The following is a 22,406-nucleotide window of genomic DNA, read 5'->3' on the forward strand; positions in this document are numbered from 1 at the left end:
AGCTGAAGGTAAAGTAATGGATTTTTATTAAATCAAGGATTTATTTCTTTGTTATTGCTGCTGTTACTAGAAAGCTGCTTGGGGCATTGTGCTAGTGCATGGCTAGTAGCCAGATGGATGTACATTTAAGGTTTACCATGGTGATTGTTTTACTCTGGGGTTTTGTAAGGTTGGAACTATGAGAAATGCAACATCAAGGAATCTGGACAATGCTTTGTTTTGAATGTGGTTGTATGCAGGGGTGCACGTGTCTTGATTTAACTCCAACTGGCAGTGAAACACCACACACCCCCTCACTCATTTCTCTCCCATTGGTGGGATGGAGGAGAAAGTTGGAAGGTTAAAAGTAATAAAGCTTGTGGATTGAGATGAGACCATCTTAATTCAAACAAAATAATTGTAATGAAAAGAAAAATAAGAGATAAATGAAACCCAAAATAAACCCAAGTGAGGCAAATGAAAAACAGTTGCTCAACACCAGCTGACTGACGCCCAGCTCATTCCTGAGCAGTGGTGCCTGATCAGCTTTTCCCATAGTTTATACTGAGCATGATGGCATTTGGAATATCCCTGTGGTCAGTTGGGGTCAGCTGTCCTGGCTGTGTCCCCCCCCGTCCTTCTGCCTTCCCAGCCTCCTTGCTGGCAGGGCAGCGTGAGAACCTGAAAAGTCCTTGACTTGGTGTAAGCACTGCTCAACAACAACTACATCGTCAATAATGTTGGCAACATTATTCTCATCCTAAATCCAAAACATAGCCCTGTACCAGCTATTAGGAAGAAAATTAACTATCCCAGCTGAAACAGGACAACATGTGTTTATCAAATGTATGAGGCATGTAGTGTGCTAAAGCTGGGTATTCCCATGTATTAAAAATGGCAAATCTTGGGAGTCTTCCCAGATGCTGCCTGGCCAGTCTCCCGAGGGGATGATTTGCAGCCTTGGTGCTACCAGATCCAATGTACTTCCTGCATTATTGCAATTTCTGGGAAGGGCAAATGAATATCTTTAATTTTGTCTTAAAAAGAGTTAATGTGACTCCAGATAAATGCAAACAAAAACTTGAACCGCTGGAAGTCTATCATAGATGTTTGGTTGGTCTTTTTTTGTGCACAGAAAGCCCTGTCCCCAGGCTTTTTAGAACAGTCATTGTCAGGCAGTGATTTGTGGGTGGTACTGAATCTCCTTGGTAGTGGCAGCTTTTGTGCAGTAGAAACTTTGCATCAATGCAAATGTGTTACACACCCCATCTGGAATATTCATAGAAAATTCTTAGTAATAGAATATTCACAAAAGAATCCAAATTCACAACTCTTTGGTCCAAAATTGAAGGGAGTGAAAGTTAGCTCAGTTTGATTCAGTCCTAATGTCATGTTGATGCTGGGTCTGGACTAAATTTCATATCTGGACACATTATTACCGCGCTCTTTTGTTTCTGGGAGTAGGCGAGTACTTAAATATTCTGTGATTGTTATTCTTGGAAGTAGACTAAGGAGAGATCCTTGTTCTTTGGCATGCAAGAGAACTTGTATTCTCTTACAAGTGGGCAATCTAGATCTAATAATAGATACTGTGTTTGTGTGTGATGTAGGTCTGCAGTTTGGATCATGGAGAGAAAGAGGCACTCAGAATTTTTGGTGTTTCATTGATTTCCCCTGAATTATTGCCTACTGCATGGCTGGAGTTGAGGGTTTCTGACTTCGTTGTGATTTCCATGAGTTGGAGAGAATGGGGAAGACAGAAATGCAGCCAGACCCTGCAGTGTCTCACCTGTTAGTCAGCAGATGGCTCAGGCAGTGGCACAGAGCACTTGGCAGGCTGGGCTGCACTTTGCTGCACACTTGTGTGGCTGGAATGAGAGTAACTTCCCATTGGGATGACTTTTGTATTGCAGCCTGCAGAAGCAGCCCGTGCAGGAGCTGAAGCAGCTGGATCAGAAGCAGCAGCTGGAGCTGAAGCATCTAAAACTGAAGCTGACTCAGGATCGGTAAACACTCAAGGGACTGCAATCCCTTTTCTCCATCCCTTTGTTACACAGCACATGTGGGAGGCTGGACTGGGAAAAGAGCTGTGTAGCTTCTTGGAAAAACACATCCCTGCCACCAGAGGAGTTACAATGCTCTTATTCAGGAACCAAACTTAGTTGTTGCATTTTATCTGTGTAATGCTTAGGGAGAAGTTCTGCTGGAAAAGTCAGTAAAATAATTGTTCCTTCACCCATGTTATGAAGTCAGCCCACAGCCCATGCTATCCTAAGCTGTGCTGTCAGCTGGATTCCCCTTGCTTGCCATTTACTTTACCTACCCTCTCCTCTGGGCTCTGGCTGTGTCTCCTGGATATCCAGGCCTCCTCTCTTTTTGGTGACACTACTGCCCTTTTAGGGGACGGGTAGGTCCCACTCATGGCAGCTTTGTTCCTACAGGCTGTCACATTTGAGTTGTCTGTTCCAGGAGGGCTCTATGAGATTGCATTGTGACCACAGCAACTGGGAAATGCCAGGCATTATGGTCTCAGAAAACCTACAGCTCATCCCTGCCTTTCTGCAGCCTTAAGCAGAGAAAGACAGCCGTCACCAATCCTGCCTTCTTGCTGCTGCCTCTGCTGTCCCTTGGGGTGTTTTGCTGCTGACTGGTGTGCTTGGAAAACCCACTGAAGCCATGGGATGGTTGGGCTCTGGATGCTCCAGGGTGAACTTGGAGCTTCAGTTTTGGGTTCTCTTTTCTCAATATCTGTTTTTCCCTTCCTTGGCTGCCACTGCCTGTCAGAGCTCTTTGCCTGCTGTTGTTGTGGAAACTTTCCCTGCAACCGTCAATGGCACTGTGGAAGGAGGGGCTTCATCTGAGAGAGCTGACATGCCCCCAGGATTTCTGTTCAAGGTGAGTGTGTGGCTGTGCAGCATTGAGTTCCTGGTGAGGGTTTTTTCTCCCCTATAAGGCATTGGCTGCTTTTACTCAGCATGGCCATGGCCTAGGCCACATTGAAAAGCAGAACAGAAGTTGAAGGAGAGATAAACCTTCCTCTCCAGCAGTGCAGCTTCATGCAGTTCCAGATGTTTCAAAGGATTGTGTAAGAGCATCAGCATCTAAGGGTCTTGCTGTACTGTGCAGCAAAATCCGTTCTCTCTGCTGGAGTGGTTTCTGTCATGGTGGTGTGGTGGTGTTGGTCACAGACTCTGGATAGTGGATAAAATGTGCTCCTGACAGGAAAAGTTAAACTTTGATGCAAGTTGACAAATTGAGAAGAGTTGGGAACACCAGCAAGAACAGAGGACTCTGTTCAGGGAAGTGAGAAAGTCAGAATTAACAGAGAAGAGTATAGGACTAGACATGGAAGTTGGGTGGGTATTCTGAATATGCCAAAGATCACTTGCAGCAAAGGTGTGGAGGAAGGTGTGATTTTGGGTGAGGATAAGCCACAAATGTAGTGTCTGTAGGGGAGTGTGGTAGCCAGAAAGCACAGCTGTATCATGCCCTGAAAGTGAGAATTTACAGCATCTTACTATAGGAACACTTCTCTGCTTTTGTCATTCCCATTTGTTTCTGTGAGTTCTGCTGAAAGCAGAAGAATGGCAAAGCCCTGAAGAATGACAGGAGGCTCATAACATTTAGTGTGGTTTCAGGTGGCATTTTAGGCTGTAGTGCTCAAAGTGCTGCTCTCCTGTCCCTGCAGGTCCAGGCCATGCACGATTACACAGCCACTGACACTGACGAGCTGCAGCTGAAGGCTGGGGACGTGGTGCTTGTGATTCCATTTGAGAACCCTGAGGAGCAGGTGAGTGGGGGAGGCAGGGTGTGAGCATGGGCCAGGTGGAGCCAAGGGGCTTTCCTGAGCTGCTTCTTTCTTCACTAACAGTTGGCTGGCTGAATGCTGAGCCCTTAGTTTGTGGCTGGGAGCTGGCAAGAGAGCCGGTTGGCCTTGAGCTTGAGATTGGCTTCTTGCAACAGAGGGGAGGACTCTGCTTGTCACTGGAAAGTGGAGACATTATCCTGCATAAAGCATGTGGAGTAGCCATGGGTTCTTGTCCCCATCAAAACATTTGAGCCCATACAGTGGCTCTCTTGATCAGGGCCCATGCTTTGCCTCCTTGCTGCCCCTAAACTTGATGCATTCCCTATGACCATTACAGCAGACTGTGGCATTGAAAGAAGTGACTCATAGCTTATGATGTTTTCCTCTCTTTTGAGAAATATTGGAGCTCTGAGAAAGCAGCTGGTGGTGGATGATGTCTTGCACTTCAGCACAGCAGTGGCTGTTTCCAAATGACTGTGTTTGGTCAGGAGATGGCAGCAGAATCAAAGGCTAGAGCAGGTCTCAGCTCCAGAGAACAAGTCTTGCTGCTCATCTTCTACCTGAATTTACTTGGTCATGTTTTTCTTTAATTTGAGCTAGAAGCCTTGAGTAAGTCCTCCCCACTTTCTGTGTTTGAGGGCACCCAGCTGACAATCTGCAGCAGTTTTACTACTTTGACTGAGAGAGGTGGTGAGTTTGTAAAATTGATGCTCACATCTCTAGGTTTCTGTTTGGAAAAGAAAGAGAATTCTCCAAATTGTCCAGTCATCGGGTCTTTGGGTTTGGCCAAGTTCAGATAAGATCTGGATTTCACAAGGGGTAAAGGGAAGGTGATGCAGTTCACTAACTCAGAAAATGTGGATCCTCTTTGTGGCCCAGCTGTTGGCTTTGTGAATTGTGGAGGCAGATCATGCTGATGCTTGTGAGATGGAGCTATAAAATGCCAACAGTTCCCACACAGCTACAGGAGGAGAGGTTTTTGGGGAACAGGCACTGATTCCTTCTGGAGATGAGAGTCCCCACTGGGTGGGACTGCCCTGCACAAGCGTTTGTGAACATTTCTTTCTCAGAAAGCTTTCTGGATGGGAAATGAGTTTCAGCTCCCCCAGTTTCTGTGGTAGGAGATGGCATTTGTGGAGCAGATGGCGTTTTTGGATCAGAGTTTTTCAACGCCCTGTGTTTGCACTTTAGCTGGATGTGGGTGCAACAGCCATGAACTCAAGACTCTCCAAGCTGCAGAGGGTGAGCTCTGAGTGTTGCTAACATGACTCTGTAGCTGCACTGAAGCCCTCTAACCCTTCTACAGTGTATCTTATGCTACAACTCATTTCCCTAACCTCAACCACACCCAGCCAGGATTTTCTGGCTGTTAACATGTGCATGAACTGTGCACGTGAGTGGAGGGAGCTTAGGATACTAGACTGATTCCCATCCCTACCTTGCAGCTTAGGTCTCAGTTTGTGGGTATGCCCAGGCCTGGATTCATCTCTCTCAATAGAAGAAAGGGTTGAAGGCAGCAACACTTCTAATCTGGCACTTCAAGTGATCTGGTTTAAAATTGTTAAGGTCCTATCTGGATCCTCATGTCTGATCCCTACAGCCAAGGAGACCCTTCATAGCAGGATGTGGTGGGAGTGATGCATGTGTGCTCTTTGACACAGCACTATGTGCAAATGGATGAGCTTTTGTGCCTGACATGCTGTGAGCTGGAAGTTGCCTCCCAGACGCTTGGGCCCAGTGTCTTCTGCCTCATTGTTTGTCTTCCTGATTTATGGCATTTCCATCCTTCCACAGCCTCTGCAGCTGGCTGCTGCAGATGGGCTCCCATCTTGTGTCATTCCCATGACATCTCCTGAACATTCCAATCTAAGGCAGCAGCCAGGGCTAAGTGAGCCTGCAGGCTCTGGGAGCTGTGCAGCTCTCATGGGTCATGCTGCACTCTAAACCCATGGGCTGCCCCACTGCAAATGAGTGGGGTGTGTGCATGGAAGGGAGCTTCCATTATGGCAGCTCCAAGGCATGCAGAGAGTAGAGGGTTGTAGACTGAGCTGCAAGCTCAGTGCAGCCCTCCCACCTTGAATATCTTGAATATCTCCCTCATGTGTCTAGGATGGAGCAGAAATCTCAATGCCAGTCTGCAGGCAGAGTGGGAAGTCTGGTTCTGCTCATGAGCAGATTCTACCAAGCAGGGTTCCTTTTGCCTGAGTCAAAATTCACCTGTGTTTATAGATGTTGGAGGCTAGGAAAGACCTTATTGAGAGACCTAAATCACATGTAGCCAAAATTCGGGAGTTTTGCTAACCTCACCTTGCATCAAACCAAACAGATTGCTGAGTTTTGGGAAGATGTGTTGGGTTCCTCAGCTCCCAATTCCCATAGATTAGGATTTCATTGTAGCTAATAAGACTCATTTTGCCTGTACCACCTCTAAAATGCCAATCATCTGGGTGCCCTGACTGGAGCAGGGATGAGCACCTCCTGGGGCTGATTCATCCTTTCCAAAGACTTGTGCCTGAGATAGATGGGGTGAATTACATGCTGGAGGTGCCTGTCTCTTTTATGGCTATGGAGAATGCTAGACCCCTCATGTTTGCATTGCGAAGGGTGAGATAGGTGATTCCCATCCTCTAGCTCTGAAGTCTCTTTTGGCAGAATTTCTCCTGTTTCAGTGGTTGTAAATTATAACAGGTTTCTGTTACGCTTGGTTATTTTTTACTGTGTCTGCACAGTCTGGGTCAGATGGGAGCTTTGGTATGAACTCTGGTGGGATGTAGCCTTTTCTCTGTTTAAAAGGAAACAAAAGCATTTTTTCCTTCTCCCTGATACTCCTCCTGGATTGTCTCCAAGCCAAATAAGAGCATGGCTTTGGTAATGTCTTGACACCTCCTTGGCCTGCACTGTGTAAGAAAAATCCCTGCTCACATCTGTCCCTTAGCATCTGATCTCTGTCTTCTCCTCCAGGACGAAGGATGGCTGATGGGTGTGAAGGAGTCTGACTGGATCCAGCATAAGGAACTTGACCAATGCCGAGGGGTTTTCCCTGAGAATTTCACAGAACGGGTGCAGTGAAAGTCCAAGCCCACCAGCTGCGTTTCTGCTGGAAGAAAGCAAGTTTTCTGGTAGATAACTGAAAAAGAACAACAAAAGGAAATGAAGAGAGAATTATGAAGGAATAGAAGCCTGAAAAAAAAGTCAATTTAAAGGGTGTGTTCTTCTCTAAGGGCAAGGTTTCAGAAGTTAACTGAAATTCCAAGTGTTATTGAAATATATACATATTATTAATAATAAGGCAATTCAGATACCCTCTTCCCCTTTGGTTTAAACAGCATTTGGATTCAAAGGACTGATGCAGAAGCAACTCAGTGAGGTTCTCCAAGTACTGCATTGACTGAATTGTCATATGTCAGTCTGGTTCCTGGAAAGGCAGTATTTGTCAAACGGCTTGAAAGTAGAAAGCTGCATTTGCTCTTGGGTGGGTTAATCTGTTCTGTCTTGAAGGTGGCTTGCATGGCAACCATAAAAATTCAGCCTTCCCTACATCTTCAACCTACAGTAGGCCAAACTTTCTGTTATGCTGTTGAAAAAAAAAAATTTAGTGTATAGTGTTCACCACTACAATGTATGTGTGTGTGTGTGTGTGTTTTATTTTCTTCCTTTAAAACAATGTTACATAAACTGTGATTTTATACATGTAAAGGTAGAAGAAACTACATGGAAAGGGCATGAAGAAGGTGAAATGTGTGAAGCTGTGCTCAGTCCAAAGTTCTTTCAAATGCAGAGATCTAAATTCTCACAGTAGTGTTGGCCTTTGAAATCCTAAGGGGAATGGACAAATTCAAGAGGAAAAACAAGACGAAACAAACAGATGCCGTTTGGATGTCTGAAATTTAGGCAAGGAAATCCTCTAGTACACACATCCCCATCCCCTACCCCCCAAAAAACCCGAAACCTATTAGTGGTTTCAGAAAATTTAGATTCATGTAGGTGGAAAATAGCTGTAAAATCTACTGGTTAGAAAATTTGCTTTTAAAGACAGAGATAAGGGAAGAATTTTTTTTTTCTGTAAGAATATCAAAGAGAAAACACTGATAAAAAACAAGTTACTTTCTGTGCTTTTCATTGGCATTGTTTTTTGTGGAATTGCATTTCTTATTTTCCTTGTAAGAGTTCTGTAAGTGAAATATCATTAGATCAGCTTTCTCAGTGCTGTGCTGATGATCAAGTTAACCTCTATGAAAACTGGACTCTTGAAATGCTCGTTTAAAATGGCTGTGTGACTTCATGCTATTGTAATGCATCAGAAAGGAAGGCAAGAATATCAAAGTTGTCAGTGTCAAGAAGACACTCTGCAGTCTAATACTGATGCTGAGTCCTTTCCTTTACCTTTCCTTTGCTTCTGTTTGTTTTTGAATTTTTTTTGTTGTTTTGTTTTGTTTTTTTTTAAGTTTAGACAAGCAGATGACAAGGCATATTCTAAGTGCATATTACACTTGTTAATATAAGCCGGTCTGGCTCTCCAAGACTCTAAAGTCCCACAAAGGTACTTTATAAACTTTACTTGAATACTGATGCAGCTGGCAAGCAAGTCAGGCTATTTTAATTTTTTACAGCTTCCCCTCCTCCCCCATGATTGTTTTGCCCTGAAGGGATTTTTAACAGTGAGGTTATGCCATGCTCAGGATCACTCTGAAATTATCTTCCAAACTGGTAGGAGTTGGCTTTTGTCAAAGCTGCACAAAATGCTGACAGAGTACTGAAAATCTCACCTTTCCCAGTCTCTTTGGATTATATGTAGAACAGCAGAAAAGCATTGTAGGGCAGAAATTGTGTTAAAAAAAAAAAATAGCTTTTTTTTTGTTCCTCCTCTGTTTGGAGGAACAGATCTGATTTTGATTAGAAAATATATTCTTATGGATGCAAGCATTGTTGGAGTTCCTCATGCTTTCAGCTTGGGAGATGATCCATGCTAGTTATTTACAGCAATGTAACAGGCATTAAATCTGTCCTATATACCCAAATCCATTTTCTTTTTAAAAGAAAAAATGTGCAGGAATTTATTTTGCATCACTGTTAGAAACCCCAATAGTATTTAGGAGTAACTGCTCACAATACAGAAGGACTGGACTCCACAAATTATGGTATGGTGAGCTGTTGCTTTAGAATACTGCCCTGTTTGACTTTTTTTTCCTTTTTCATCAGGGTTGTCTTTATTATTACTCTTTTTTGTTTTTCAAAATATCTATTTTTATGCATTTGTGACTCCCATTACTCCTTTAAAGATTATTCATATAAAAATACACATTTAAATATACATAGAAATATATATATATAAAAAAGCGGGTTGATCCAATTAACATAATGCTGTCAGCTTAAAATGTTTATTTTTATGCAAAACCTGTGGATAATAGCTTTGTTTTTTTTTAAAAAAGGACAAGATTCTAAGTTACCAGAGCTGTGATTTTTGTCTTGTAGTAACTGTTCTAGACCATTTAGAAAGCTGTGCTGATACCTAATTTATTGTGGGGTTTTTTTTTGCTGTTGTTGTCCTCTGCTGTGCTTGAACCAGATGACTGTCCCAACAAAGATCCTTGTAAGGCCTTTTGATTTTATTGAGCTTGCAGAGCAACTATCCAGTACTGTATTGTCCCTGCAGAAGTGGTAGCACTTTGCAAAAAAGGGATGTTGTTTTCAGGTCACACGAGCGATGCTCCAGTGTTGCTGGTGGCGGGGAGAGTGTTGTGTCTCTCTCCATTTGCTTCCCCCAACCCCAAAACCCCCAAGCCCCCTGGCTTAGAGCAGGTTAGGGTGGGTTACCTGGATCTTGCATTGCTCACAGATAAGTGGTGTCAGCACATCTCAGTCAGGTTCTGAAAATGCAGGATCAGACCCACAGTTTATAAATTGCCTTATGTGAAAGTAGGATGGCAGAGCAGGAAACTTGTAGATGGCAGTGTTCTTCAGAGCCAGGAGATCTGTCTCCTGGGTTGTTCAGCCCCTTGTAAACAGCCATGGCTCCTCCCATTTTCAGTGTTTTTACATCTCCTAAATACCTTGATTCTGGTTGGTATTACCTGGTGAAATGAACTTCCCCTTTTCTTTGGTTTAGATCTGATTCAAATAGAAAGAGGGACAGTAAACTCCCAAGGCTGTGCCCTTCTGGTTTTTCAGTTTGCAGGCTGAACTGAAAAATCTGAGAAAAAATGTAGGGGTGACCTGAAACAATTTTTTTTCCATTTTCTCAGTGGAATGAAAAAGGGAAAAATTGAAACAAACAAACATACTTTCATACCAAAATGAAACAGTAATTTCTAGGCTTGCATTTTAACAAACGTTATGTCTTGGGCTGTAACAAGTTGCTTTGAAGCAAAAATGTGAAACCTTCTGTTTTGAAAATGCTGAAAGAAAATGTTTTAATGTTAATAGTATTTTTGCCTTTGCCTTTTTTCTTAATCTGATGACTGGTTTCAGTTAACTCTAAGCTGCATTTTTTTGCAAATACATTATCCACTGAAGAGAACCCAAAGAAGCCCAGTTCTGCTCCGCTGACAGATACACTGGACACATTTCAGGGATTACTTGGTATCTGGCCCATCAAAGCTGCTGTTTTCCCCATTTAATAATCTTCCACTTGATTGTTCTACTGGGTGAAAAATAAAAGCATCTCTCATCCCGTGCCATTGACTGGTTTTGTAGCTGGACTTAGACATTCTTGCTCTGTCGTCTTCAGTTTGGTTACAGATTTGTGATACTACTCCAGTTTGAGCCTAATCCTAGTATGAAGTGTGGGAATTAATATTTACCCAACTGATAAGAAAGAAATAAGATATTGTTTCTTACCCCTTTTTCTATCTTAGCAATGTCATTAAGATATCTATTTGATAGAATTAAGGAAAGGTCCTAGGGGGAAGAAGAGTGTGGTGTTCCAGGTGGGATTCCCCCATACGCTATGCTATTTTCTATGGGAATTCCTCAGCTGTCTGCTTTTATCACCTTTGTTTTGCTTGGCTGTTGTGGTGATGCAGTAAATGGGGTTGTGCAGGTTCATTTCCAGCTGCTCAAAGCTGGTAGTGCTTTGTGTGAATTGTGCCACAATCCTTGAAGCATTGTTCACTGTTGCAGAACCCTTTCCTGTCCCGCTTTCCTCAGTCTGTGGCCAAAGCAGACAGCCCCAAGACCAAGGGGACTTGGAGCAGGAGTGAGGACTCCAAATTCTACCTGGAACTGGGATGTCATTCAATTAGGTTTTGCAGTAGTCTCTTGGAGGGAAAAGGTCCAAGGCTAACGAGATGGAGGAGGATAGAGGGATGATTTGTTATCTTTTTCATTTTGGGTTGATACACTGACTCCCTCACCTCACAGTTCCAGGGAGAAACTCTCTAGGGCTGAGAACAAAATAGGAATGGCCAAGGTGTGTATGTTCAATCTGACAACAGGTGCTTCTTGCCTGCCAGTGGCACTGGGTTCAGAGCATCCCGTTTCCTGCTCTGTGCCAGACAGATGCAATGCTCTGCCACAGATATTTTGGATGCTGTGCAGTCAGTGCCCCAAAAGAGTGACTGTCCTTGTCTGAAGGAGGCAGAGGTGTCTCTCAGCCCTTTCTAGGAAGATTTATGGATCTCCCACAGACAAGGCCTGTGTGCATCTAACACAGTCACCTCTGATTTCAGCACTGGCCCCATTCTCCCGCTCCTCTCACTTCCCAGCCTCTCCCATGCTCTTTGAGGATGATGGCAGCATTGGGCACGTCCCACCAGCCAAAAAGTGCAAAGCTAGAAGATGCACAAATGTGTCCATCAGCAAATCCTACACAATGCAGCTTGATAGTGCTGATATCAGGTAAACAAGCAACAGCTTTTCTTCTCTGGGCCACCAAAGGGAAGCAACTCCTTGCCACACAGGTACTGTCTCACCTGGTGCTGGTGCAGACACCTCTCTGCTTACATGCCTCTGGTTCACACCTTTTTGCATAACTCCTGATGGAAAGGAGTCCTGGGTGGTGCCCAGAGCTGGATTGTCTCACCAGCCCTCACAAACCATCAGGTTTAGCTCACACATGGGGGCTAAGAATAAAAGGCTCTTTTGGAAATTTTGCATATGAAACTAAATGGAGAAACTACAGCTGTGAAGACTGGTCTGTATAAGCTTGTACTTTCATGTGTCCTATGGCTATAATTCCTTCACCTCCTTTTGCAGCTTATTCTGCTATTGTGACCCTAGTCTGCATTTCATGTAGAAGGTCCCTACTTGAAACTTGCCAGATGCAGTCCTGGGCTTATTGCTTCTCTTTAGCTGAATTAAGTGGGAACGACTTCGGCAGTGTATTAGCAATCTCTTTTCCTTCTGTTAATTCAGTCTCTGAGTTTAATCACAATGACCTGAAACGTGTTTGGGGGTTGAGTGGTTTTTTAATTAATTTTTGTTTTGTTTAATCAAAGCTGAACAATTCCCATTGTATTTAGAGCTGTGATACCCAGTTCCACAAGTACTAGATAAATTTGTCCCATCTTGTTTCTTGGTGATGTTCAGAAATATAATTTGTGTCATCCTAAATCTTGCGTCAGTTTCTCTCTCTATTTTTTTCCTACCTTTATATTAAGAAGCTGAAACAATTCAGGACATTTTTCTCCCCACAGAGGTGAGTAGCTTCATAGATGTTTGGTGTCCAGGCACCTTTAACATGGGGAGTTCTTACAATCACATGGGATGGAGAAGGTGATGCTGGTCCTTACAACAGCAGGGTAAGCTCTTGTAGCAGCCATCTCTGTTCCAGTTGATTGTGATGCCAAATGAATGTAGTGTAAGGAAGGATTTGAGATCTTTCCTTTTTATTGGCTACTGGCCCCAAAATGATGTGACCTTCATCATCTAAGGCAGGTCTGTTGGTGGGACTATGACACTGCAAGGGCACTCTGTGCCACCTGGCCCATCTTTTCTCAGCTCCCTCTGGCCTGCTGCCACACCTGTGTGAGCTCAGTTTCCAGGCTGGCTTCGGGTTCTACTCTTTAAATGGGACACTTCTTTTGCAGGTAGAAATGGGGTGTTTGTGCCCATCAGCCACAGGGATTGAGGGACAAGATTAGAGGGAGTCACAGTTCATAGCTGACTGGTTTTGGGGCCACTCTCTCCCTGCCTGATTCCAGACAGGCTTGGCACAGCTGTAAATTGGTGCTAGCTAGCACTTTGATGGATGGACTGCCAGAGTCCACTGCTTTGGGAAGCAACCCCACAAGCACCAGAGCCAGATCAGGGAGCTGTCTAGGCTGAGTTGCACCATTCCTTTGCTTCCAGCCAGCCTGGAGGGTTTAGTGCCTTTTAGCCTCTCACCTCTGGCGTTGGGATGGACCTGAGTCACATCTTGTGGCAGAGGGAGAGCAAGAGGCAAGCTGTGCCCCTGGAACTAGCACTGCAGTTGGTGACTCAGGCTCTGCCTTGGTGTGGTGGCTCCTGTGAGGCTGAGCTGGGCCAGCTCTTCTGCAGGTAGAAGTTCACAAGGTAGGAGCATGACCCAGAGGCTGTGTTCATGCCTTCTGCTTGTCCTGCCTCACAGAGTTTCATTGCCATCGCCTAGAAATAGGAAGGAAATGGGAGGGGAGAAGATGGACGAGTGGGAGAGGTGAATAATTCATTGTCAGAGTCTCTGCTCACCTGCATAATTAATTCCCAGTGATGTTTTGTTGCTCCAAACAAGCAGCAGTTGGTGTCATTGTGTGCAGGCTGTGGCCGTATAAGCCCTGGCAGCACATCTGGAGCAGAATCAGGGTCAAGGGGCCCTGGTCCAACCTCAGTGGATCTCATCACGCTGAGGGAAGCTTCCCTCTGGCACCACAGCTGAAGAAGGAAGCCTCTAACATGTAGGAGACACATGTGGCACCAGGTGAGGCTGGAGTGTCTGGGAGTGGCAAGGTGGAAGCCAGGGCATTCTGTGCTGCAATGGACTGAGAGTGACTGGTGTCCTCATGACATGCCCACATGAAGGGGCAAGTTGGTACCAGGGCTGTCCTTCTGTAGGAGCCCATGCCACCTGGGAAGACCCCCTGACAGGAAGCTTTAGCCCCAGTGGGCAGCTAGGAGTCAGTCCACAATGGTGAGGAGGAGGAGATGGGAGTTTGGGGCAGCGCTCAGCAATTTCTCCTGTTTGCTGGCTGGGTGAAGCTGGTGCCCTTTGCAGAGCAGAACTGCTGCTTCAGCATGTGGAGGAGCCTCTGCTGTGCAGCCCAATCCACAGAGCCATTAATAATGGTGTGGGAACAGGAATTCAGCAAGTGCCCATGATTAATTAGCTCATCATGGGCAGTTAATGGCCAGGCTGCTCCCCTTGGCCCTGTGGTGCAGGCAATGGAACAGCTATCGCTTCCCACTGGATGAGGCATAGCCCCCTGCCAGGAGCAATGGGCAGTCTGTGAGCTGTTCTGATGTGCTGCTGAGAGGTTTTGGGTGAGATTGTTTTTTTCAGATGCTGGGGGAATGGATCTGTAAGGGAACTTGTTAGTTATCAACGTTAGGTAGGCAACTCTGGCGCAGCCCCAGCCTAATATCAGCTTTCCTTTTCCTGGTGCTGGTGTTACCTCACGTCCTGCTTGTGCTCCCTCTTGCTGAGGCTGACTTCTTCACATGTACTCTGCTTGTCTCAGCACTTCCTCGTGAATTAATATTTAGAAATTCAGGTGCCACCTATGCTGCATAAGGCACTGGAGATGACAGAGCCGTGCTGTAACAAGGACATGAAAGCAAGGCTGCTTTTTGAAATCCAAGTGATGAGGAAGCAATCCACTCCAGTAGTGACCCTGCCAGGGAGAGGGCTGAGTGCAAGGGATTTCCTCTGTCCCAGCTGCTTAGCAATAAGATAGGAGAAAGAAAAAGCTCTAGCAGGAGTGCAAGGTATAGAAATTAAGTTGCACACATTTTCATAATTTGAGCGTCATGATACAGCCCAGGGTGTGAAATGAATGTGATGGGACTGAGACTGCTGCTGTGTTGTCAGTAAGGAGTGCAAGCCTTGTCCTGCGTCCCAAAGGGACATGATCATAGGGCCCTTTAGGGCACATTCTGTGATGGTCACAATGATGCCTATTACAGCAGAAGTGAGGAATGTACAGAAACCCCTGTGCCACAGATTTTAATTTCTCCTCTCCCCAATTCAGAGACCTGTGAGAGCCTCCTGGAGTGACTTCCCCTCTCTAATGTTCAGGATTGCCTCTGTACATCTCTATTAGAGGCCTCCAGGAGAGACCTGACTATTGATTTTGCAGAAAGTGCTGTGTTTGCTGTTGAGGGCGATGCTGCTTTAGGAGTGAGCTGGCCACACGGAGGCACTCGTGACATCCATGAGCTCCCTGTTCCAGTACAAAACATCCCAAACGTCTGAAAACACCTTCTGTGTGCCAGACTTATGGCTGGCTTCCCTGGGGAAATCTGAGAGAAGCTCAAACTGAAAAAAGCTCATCTGTGCTGGGAGAAGTCACAGTGTTTTAGTGGCTGGGCCTTGGCATTGCACTTGATGGTCACATTAACCAGGGATGCTTCCAGCCCTCTAAGAACTTTCCCCATGACACACAGCAGAAGCTGGCTTTGCTCCTCTGTGACAAGTGGTCACCTTCCTACATCCTCAGCAAGTTTCACCTGGAGCCATCTTGTGAAGTGTCGTGTCCATCTTCTGCTTCCTAAGCCCTCCCTCCTGGGAGGCACATCAGGGAAGGCTGTGCCTCTTGCCCCACAGAGGCAGTGATGTACCATACCAGGAGGACAGGTATTTAATTTGCCTTGCTCTGCCCTATCTGACAGCTCCAGCATTGCTCACTGTGTCTCAGGCTTTCTGCTGTGGCTCTGACAAATTGTTGCTCTTCCCATACGATACAGATGTTTTTGCAGGACTGTAAATTACTTCCATCCAATAACTCTTTTATGAAGCACTTTTTCACCACACAGTAAAGAAAAATGCAACTGAAGAGGTAATTAAATGTTTACTGTTAAGTACTTTATATATTATATACTATAGATCATTCCATCCATTAAGCAATCCATTTAACTCCCTTTAACAGCATTATTGTCTATTATTAGGTTCATCAGCATTCACATCCTTTAACTCTGCATTTCTATCTAATTAGCCCTTCTTTCTTACTTCATATTTCTATTTAATTAAGCTCAGCATCAGAGCTGAATTTCCTGTGCTCAGCACTAGCAAAGGATTTGATCCTTTCAGTGTGTGAGGGGCTGAGGGGCACCAAGCTTTAAGCAGCCTCCTTGGATATCTGCTGAAGTTTTCAGCTGAAGTTTTCCAGAGTGAGTCCCTACTTAACTCCTGAAAACTTTGTGTCCATTTAAGAAGCTGTAGGTTTGTGACCTCCTCAGTTATCTCAGGTTATCAAAGAGGTCCTGTAGGTGTGGTGGCTGCAGCTGGTGCGTCTGCAATGATCGCATGCAGCATCCAGGCACTGCACGTGGCATGGTCATGGATAGAGACTTTACTTCCTGACTGGAAAGGCAGGGACTCTGTGTAGTGAGGGGCTTACACTTCACTCTGGATCTTGGGGTAGGTAAGGATCAGCAGCTGGGAATAGCTCATTTCTTACCTGACCAGGGCCAAAATGTTCCTGCTGGTGCAGTTCCACACCAGTGCGGCTCTCTGGTGGGGCAGGACACAGCCGCTGCCTGTGATGGGGCTTGTCAGTGTGCACCAGCTTTAGGTGTAACTCTGCAGGCCCCATTTGACAAACCTCTGCAGAGCTGCTCAGACGCTGATCTGCAGAGGGATGCGCTTGGAAGTGGTGAGTTTGTGGGCTGGTGGCCCTGACCCATGGGATGTGTGCTGTGAGGAGGCTGCACCGGGCTGCCCGGGGCTGCTGTGCGCTGCAGCACTGCTGGGACCTGAGCTCACATCGTGCCTGCTGATAACATACGCTTTGGCATAAACACCTGCTCTGTTCTCTCAATCCCTAAGCCCTGGAGTCTGCTACAGGAGGCTGTCAGTTATAATCTCTCCCCGTCAAACGTTTTTGGGGATACCCAAGGCACGCACTGTGACAGCATCACTGGAAAGCACATTAAATAGCAGACAGGGAACACCTTGCTTGTCACCACTTAGCATCCAAGCTGCAATGGCTTTGAGGAATTGTCTGGGCCCTTCCAGAGTCCCTGAGCAGCTCTTTTTGCTAGTACCAGTCCAGAACAATCAGCAAATTGAGTTCTTTTTATTAACTTTAAAAGAAGACATTAGACTCAGCCAGGAGAATAAAACCAATTTATGAGGCAATTAGCTCTGCAAAAACATTTCAGTCTCCCCAGAGCAGCCATCTGAGGAGCATCTTATTCCAGCTGCACAGCTTCTTCCGGCCTTGGGTTTACAGCACACTTCATTTATCATCAATAATAATAATCATGAGTAAACAAATGACTTCCTGATGAGTGTGTGAGGCAGCCAGGAATGTCTTCTCTGCCTGAAATTAGACTATGTTTTTGACTTCCTCCTTCCAAATGTGGCCTGTTTCTTGATTGTGATTAATTTTGATACTCAAGCTGTTTATAAGCAGTATTATCTCATGTGGGCTTCTAGTGGGATCTGCAGCAGGGTTAGGTGCAATTTAAAGGACCTGGACTACACGAAGGTGCCATAGCAGCAGACTCAGAGAGCTCTGTGTCTATTTTCCAAGTCCCTTTGTAGAAATTGCAGCTTTCTCAAGACCTGTCTATTAGTGCTGGAAACTGGGGCAAAAGCCAGGTATGGAGTCTTCCTCTGCCATTATTGTTCTGATACAATAAGTTCTGGGTGATGAAGGTGATTAGGAATGAATGTGGATTGGATTTAAACAAAAGTTTAATTTTCTATTTCTGGGCTAGCCTGAGATTTTCAAATTTGCCTTAAAAGCAAACTGAGATTAAAAGTTAAATCTGAGTTTCAGTGAGTGGATGTGCAATACCAGTCTGCCAAACTCCTATTTTCTGTATTTTTCTGTTTCAATTTTTCAATTTTTATTATAGACATCTATTTCCTGATTTTAATTACACACTGCTATTGTGGAACTGAAAAGTAGAAAATCAAAATATTAGAACATAATATTCATACTACAAATATTGTACAAATTTTACAATTTTGTTAATTAAGCTTTTTGGTTTTTTTTGATGTAAGGTGGTGCAGCTGTTGACTAGCTTTGCTTAGCTTAGATATGGAGCACTCCCAAGCAGAGCCCTTGGCTTGCACTATTTTTATCTCCAGCAGCAGGAGGGAATCCTGTAGATCTTAGTGTGTGTTAAGAAACCCAAGGGGAAAGACAGTGAAATTGCTGTGATCTTCTTTACACATCCTGAAAAAGAAAGAGTTTAATCCCAAGTTTTTCAATATGAATTGAGATGCCCAAAAGAAAATTTCCTGTGGAGCTTTCTCAGGTGTTAAAGTTGGGTTGTCTGTACCTCTGTTTCTCTCTGAGCTCTGTTTCTGAATCTCAGGAAATATGTATCCAGGCCAGAAGTGCAACACTCCTTATGGTTATTAGGCTAAAGAGCACGAAAGGTCAGGGAAAATTGCTGAGAGCCAATGTTCAGAGTCACGACCAGCAGCAGTCCTGGGGCTGTGACTGCTGGATGCAGCTGTGGATACAGCACAGGATGCAGCATGAGCTCCTTTGGATTAAAGACCTTCTGGGACCTCTGCCTCAGGCATTGTGGCTGTGAGCTCTGGAGAGGTGAACTGCTCGGAAGAAGGCAGTGTGAGGGATCCAGTGTGCTCAAGCCTTTTGCAGCAGCTTCCCATGCAGTTCCCAGCTGCGCATTTGCCTCATGCTCCGCAATGAAGATGTGATTTGCAGCCACTCAGCAGTGCTGCTATCAGAGCTTGACCAGCTCAAGTCTATCAGGGCTTTAAAGGTATTTTTTTTCTTTATTTTTAAAAATCCTTTCCTGCTCCACTTTTTCTCCATCATTGAGTTAAAAGTCTGTTAGCATCTCCTTTGGAATAATTCTGCCTTTAAATTTTGATGAGTCAGTGAGTCCATGCAAAGCTTTTTAAAAGCTTTTAATTCTAAGCTTTGGGGGTTTTACACAGCCGGTTTAATCTGTAATGACTTTTTTTCATTTCCACTTGAACTTTCTGCTGTTCTGGTGCTCTTTAACTCCTGCAAGGCCTCATTTATGCTCTTTTGAAACACTTGCACTGGGAGATGAATGGTTCTTCCAATACTCCCTTTTTATTAATGTATAAGTTTATAAGCGAAGGAATTAAATGTAGCTTGAAAAAGACCTAACCTCCTAAGGTGTTTGCTGTTGTGGCTGCACCATCCTTTGGAGAGTCTGTAGCACTGAGCTGCAGCCTCTGTGTGTGTGTGTGTGTGTGTGTAACAGAGTATGTGTGCACAGCACTGAAGCCATTCCTGCATCTCCCCTCCCTGTGCACAGTAATGTTCATCCAAGTTTTTGCATCTTAGGGACATGGATGCTTCAACAAACCATGACAGCCTTCCAGGAAGGACCAGACCCAGCTTAGTTTTTAAAACTGAGGCATTGGTTTTATGCTAAGGGATGGTGCCAACCATCACACTTGCTGAGCAGAAAGATCTTGAGCTGCAGAAAACAAAATTGGGCTTTCCATGGCTAAAGGTGAAGGGACAGATTGGCACAACAGTAGCAAAGAGAGCAATGTTTCAGTGGCCCTTCTCTGCAGGACAGGCAGCCAGGCCAAGTCTTTGTGACACATGGAATGTCTCACAGCAGCAGCACTCCTAAAGCACCTCTGCTTCACCTGTCTCTGTCTGTTATCTGTCATCTGCTTAGTTATCTTCTGGCCAAATGTGATGATGTACAAGAGCTGTCCTCCTTTGATACTCACTCACACGAACATAGGCACTGCTGTAGTGGAAGCAGCTGTCAGCTGGGAAATTGCATGGAGGCTGCTGGGTTTTCATGTCAATTTTGCAACTATTCAGTATTCCTAGTGGGAGGCTACAGTGTGATGTTTGGGCTGGATTTTCTGCAGTGTTTAGGTGCTGGAGGATTCACATAAATACTTGTGGGGACTGACTGAGAAGCCTCCATGCCTACATCCTACTGAAATCATGGGTGTTTTGCTGTCAGAGGTGCCAAGACACTTCTGAGAAATCCCATTTTCAAGAATGTTGGTCACATGTCACAGAGAACTGGCAGCTACAGAAATACCCAATGCCAAGGTAGAGTAAACAAGATAAATGTATAATTTGGTGTCCTTGCCATTGATAAACTATTGCCTCTGGAACATTGAAGATCATCTCTAAATAAGGGTAGGTGGATCAGGAAAGAAATCTCAGCTGCGAAGGGCTTCAGGAGAGCTGGCTTTGGTTCTTGCCCTGCCCCAGACTTGCTGCATAATCACAGGAGATCACAGAGTTCCAGGCTCTTAAGAGCACAGCAGCTGAGGCTGGTTTATAGGTCTCTCACCTCACATCCTGTTTAGTCCCTGAACTGTATCAAGTTTCTCTCAGAAATCACTGACATATTGGGCTTCCTATGGAATGAGATGGACTACTTCTCATCTCCAGAAGTAATATTATTCATGTTTTCTTAGCAGGAAACCTGTCCCAAGAGTCCAGTATCATGGTAGGCTAGCATGATATGTCTCCTAGGGGTTGATTTTCCTTTTGGGACAGCCTGGAAGGAACATGTCTCTCTTACAACAGCCATTGCAGAAGAGACAAAGTGTCTTTCAGAGTTACTAGGGACAGCACAGTATGATTTTGCTTCTTCAAATTCAAGACTACATGGCAACAGGCTACCAACTGTTTGGTGTGAGAACAAGTAATGCTCTACTCTAATGGCTTCTTCCAGACTCAATTCTTCCTTATGACATTCAGATCTTGCTTTTCCACTACAGCCAGGGTCCTGGCTGGCTCAAGAGCTGGCTTTGACAGAGGTGAGTCCTTGCTTGCAAAAAATTTCTTTACAGCTCTTGCAGGACTTCCAGCTGTGGCATCTGGGGCTTTTGGATGATCCTGCCACCTCAGCTGTTTCTGCTGAGGAAAAGCATTGCTCTTTCAGCAGAAATAGCTCACAAAGACCTCAGCCCTGCAGTGTTGCAGCCTGGCTCTAAGTTTAGGGTGAAAACAATTGGAGTTGGGATGGAGGCTCTGGAGACCCAGCAGGAAGCATGCTTCTTGCATCCTGTCTGCGAGCTTAGTTTTGGCATATTTTGATCCTTTGCACTGCACCTCCTTTCCTCCCAGACCATTTTCTTGTAATCACTAAGTATACCAATTTTCTGGTTTTTGGGCTTTTTTCAGTCACATTTCATTGATTGTATCTCCTTTCCAGAGCATTTGTAAGTCTTTCTTTATTGGGTCGCAAGATTTCGTTTCCCTTCCCGAAAGGAAATTTCATTTCCTTTCGGGAAGGGAAATGAAATATTGCGATTTCAATGGGGATCAATTGGGCAATCTTTGGTCCATGTCTCTGCACTTGACGGCATCTCATGCCTTTTGATGATTTTTAGTTTGGCAAAGATTTTTTTTATTTTCAGTATTCTTGCCATGTCCCTCATATCTTCCCCTCAAAGGTTTGTTTTCCTCCATGAATTTTCTCCTGATTTTACACCATCTGTGAGGTTAGTTTGGGAATCTTTTGGCCCTTTGCACTGCACCTCATGTAATCCTGTTCAATTTTCTTGTAGTCTGCTGCTCTGGATGGAAATATTCTTGCAGGTGTCCCTTATCCATGGGATTGGATGGAAGAAGGATAACAGGCCCCATCTGAACTGGGTAAACGAGCTTTGTAATTAGGATAAAGCCCTACAGCTGTGAGAGTTATTTCTTTTCTGCTTTCTTAGTATCAGGAGCAAGTTTTATCCCCCACTTTTCAGATGAAAAAAAGTTCTGTTGTTTGAGGTTGGATCACACCAGGAGTGTGGCCCAGCCCTCAGATGGAGAAGGGCAGAGTATAATAGCAGCTGGGCAGATCTTTCAGCAGCAAATAGAAGACAAGGCCAGCTTCTCTGATGAGGAGCTGGGGTGTGTGTGTTATAGTTATTAACATGGTCTTTAAAAGAACCAGCAACTCCCTGTGTTTTTTAAATTCCAGTCAATAGCACTTAATAGCCCTGGCTCACTGCAGAACTCCCTCAGTCTGTTTGCAGTCCTTCCCAGCAGTGAGACTGATTTATATGATTTTACAGGGGTACAGAAGACTTGCTTTGCAGCACAGCACCATTTCCCCTTAATGGACTCTGTGACAAAGCAAATTTTCATGATGTAAAAGTTCCTGGGCTGCTGGACCAAAGTATTTCATTTGCAACACCCTGTGGTGAGTGAAAGCTACAGGACTGGTTATAGCACACTGAAAGGTTGTGAAAGCACTGATCACACCAGGCACTTAAAAAGGCCAGATTTATAGCACTGACCTGTACAGTATAAAGAACCACATACCTTTTTCTCCTAAATTCCGCCTAATGTTAAAGAGTCAGCGTGCTGAGTGTTGCACAGAGTGTTGCAGACAGGCTATCTCCACGAACACTTCAGGGGACTGCTGTGTGTTACTGACATGCTTGTGCAAAGGGTACATTTCTTCCTTCAAGGTGGCTCAGCTCCTGTGAGAAAGCCAAAGAGTCCCTGTGAGGTGGCCAGGTCCCCTGGGAGCAGCATGACCCCCCAGCCATTGGAAAGTTGCAGGA

The 22,406-nt window shown here is 44.8% G+C and overlaps 1 protein-coding gene across 13 annotated transcripts in view; it reads left to right on the forward strand.

The window, feature by feature from the left end:
• BIN1 (bridging integrator 1) overlaps nt 1–12,337 on the forward strand; it is a 91,597-nt gene extending 79,260 nt beyond the window's left edge. For 8 of the 13 annotated variants that reach the window (XM_041408294.1, XM_041408313.1, XM_041408342.1 and 5 more), the window contains 4 exons: nt 1,893–1,985; nt 2,764–2,874; nt 3,668–3,769; nt 6,749–12,337. In XM_041408294.1, the coding sequence (XP_041264228.1) occupies nt 1,893–1,985; nt 2,764–2,874; nt 3,668–3,769; nt 6,749–6,856 (414 nt within the window). In that variant the 3' untranslated portion in view covers nt 6,857–12,337. Of the gene's footprint in view, nt 1–1,892; nt 1,986–2,763; nt 2,875–3,667; nt 3,770–4,978; nt 5,030–6,748 lie in introns of all 13 variants that reach the window. The other 5 variants (XM_041408263.1, XM_041408323.1, XM_041408282.1 and 2 more) reach the window with 1 other exon arrangement.
• The last annotated feature ends 10,069 nt before the right edge of the window (nt 12,338–22,406 follow it).

This window comes from Onychostruthus taczanowskii, unplaced genomic scaffold (genome assembly GCF_017590055.1).
Source record: "Onychostruthus taczanowskii isolate IOZ18803 unplaced genomic scaffold, ASM1759005v1 scaffold10, whole genome shotgun sequence".
Lineage (NCBI taxonomy): Eukaryota > Metazoa > Chordata > Aves > Passeriformes > Passeridae > Onychostruthus > Onychostruthus taczanowskii.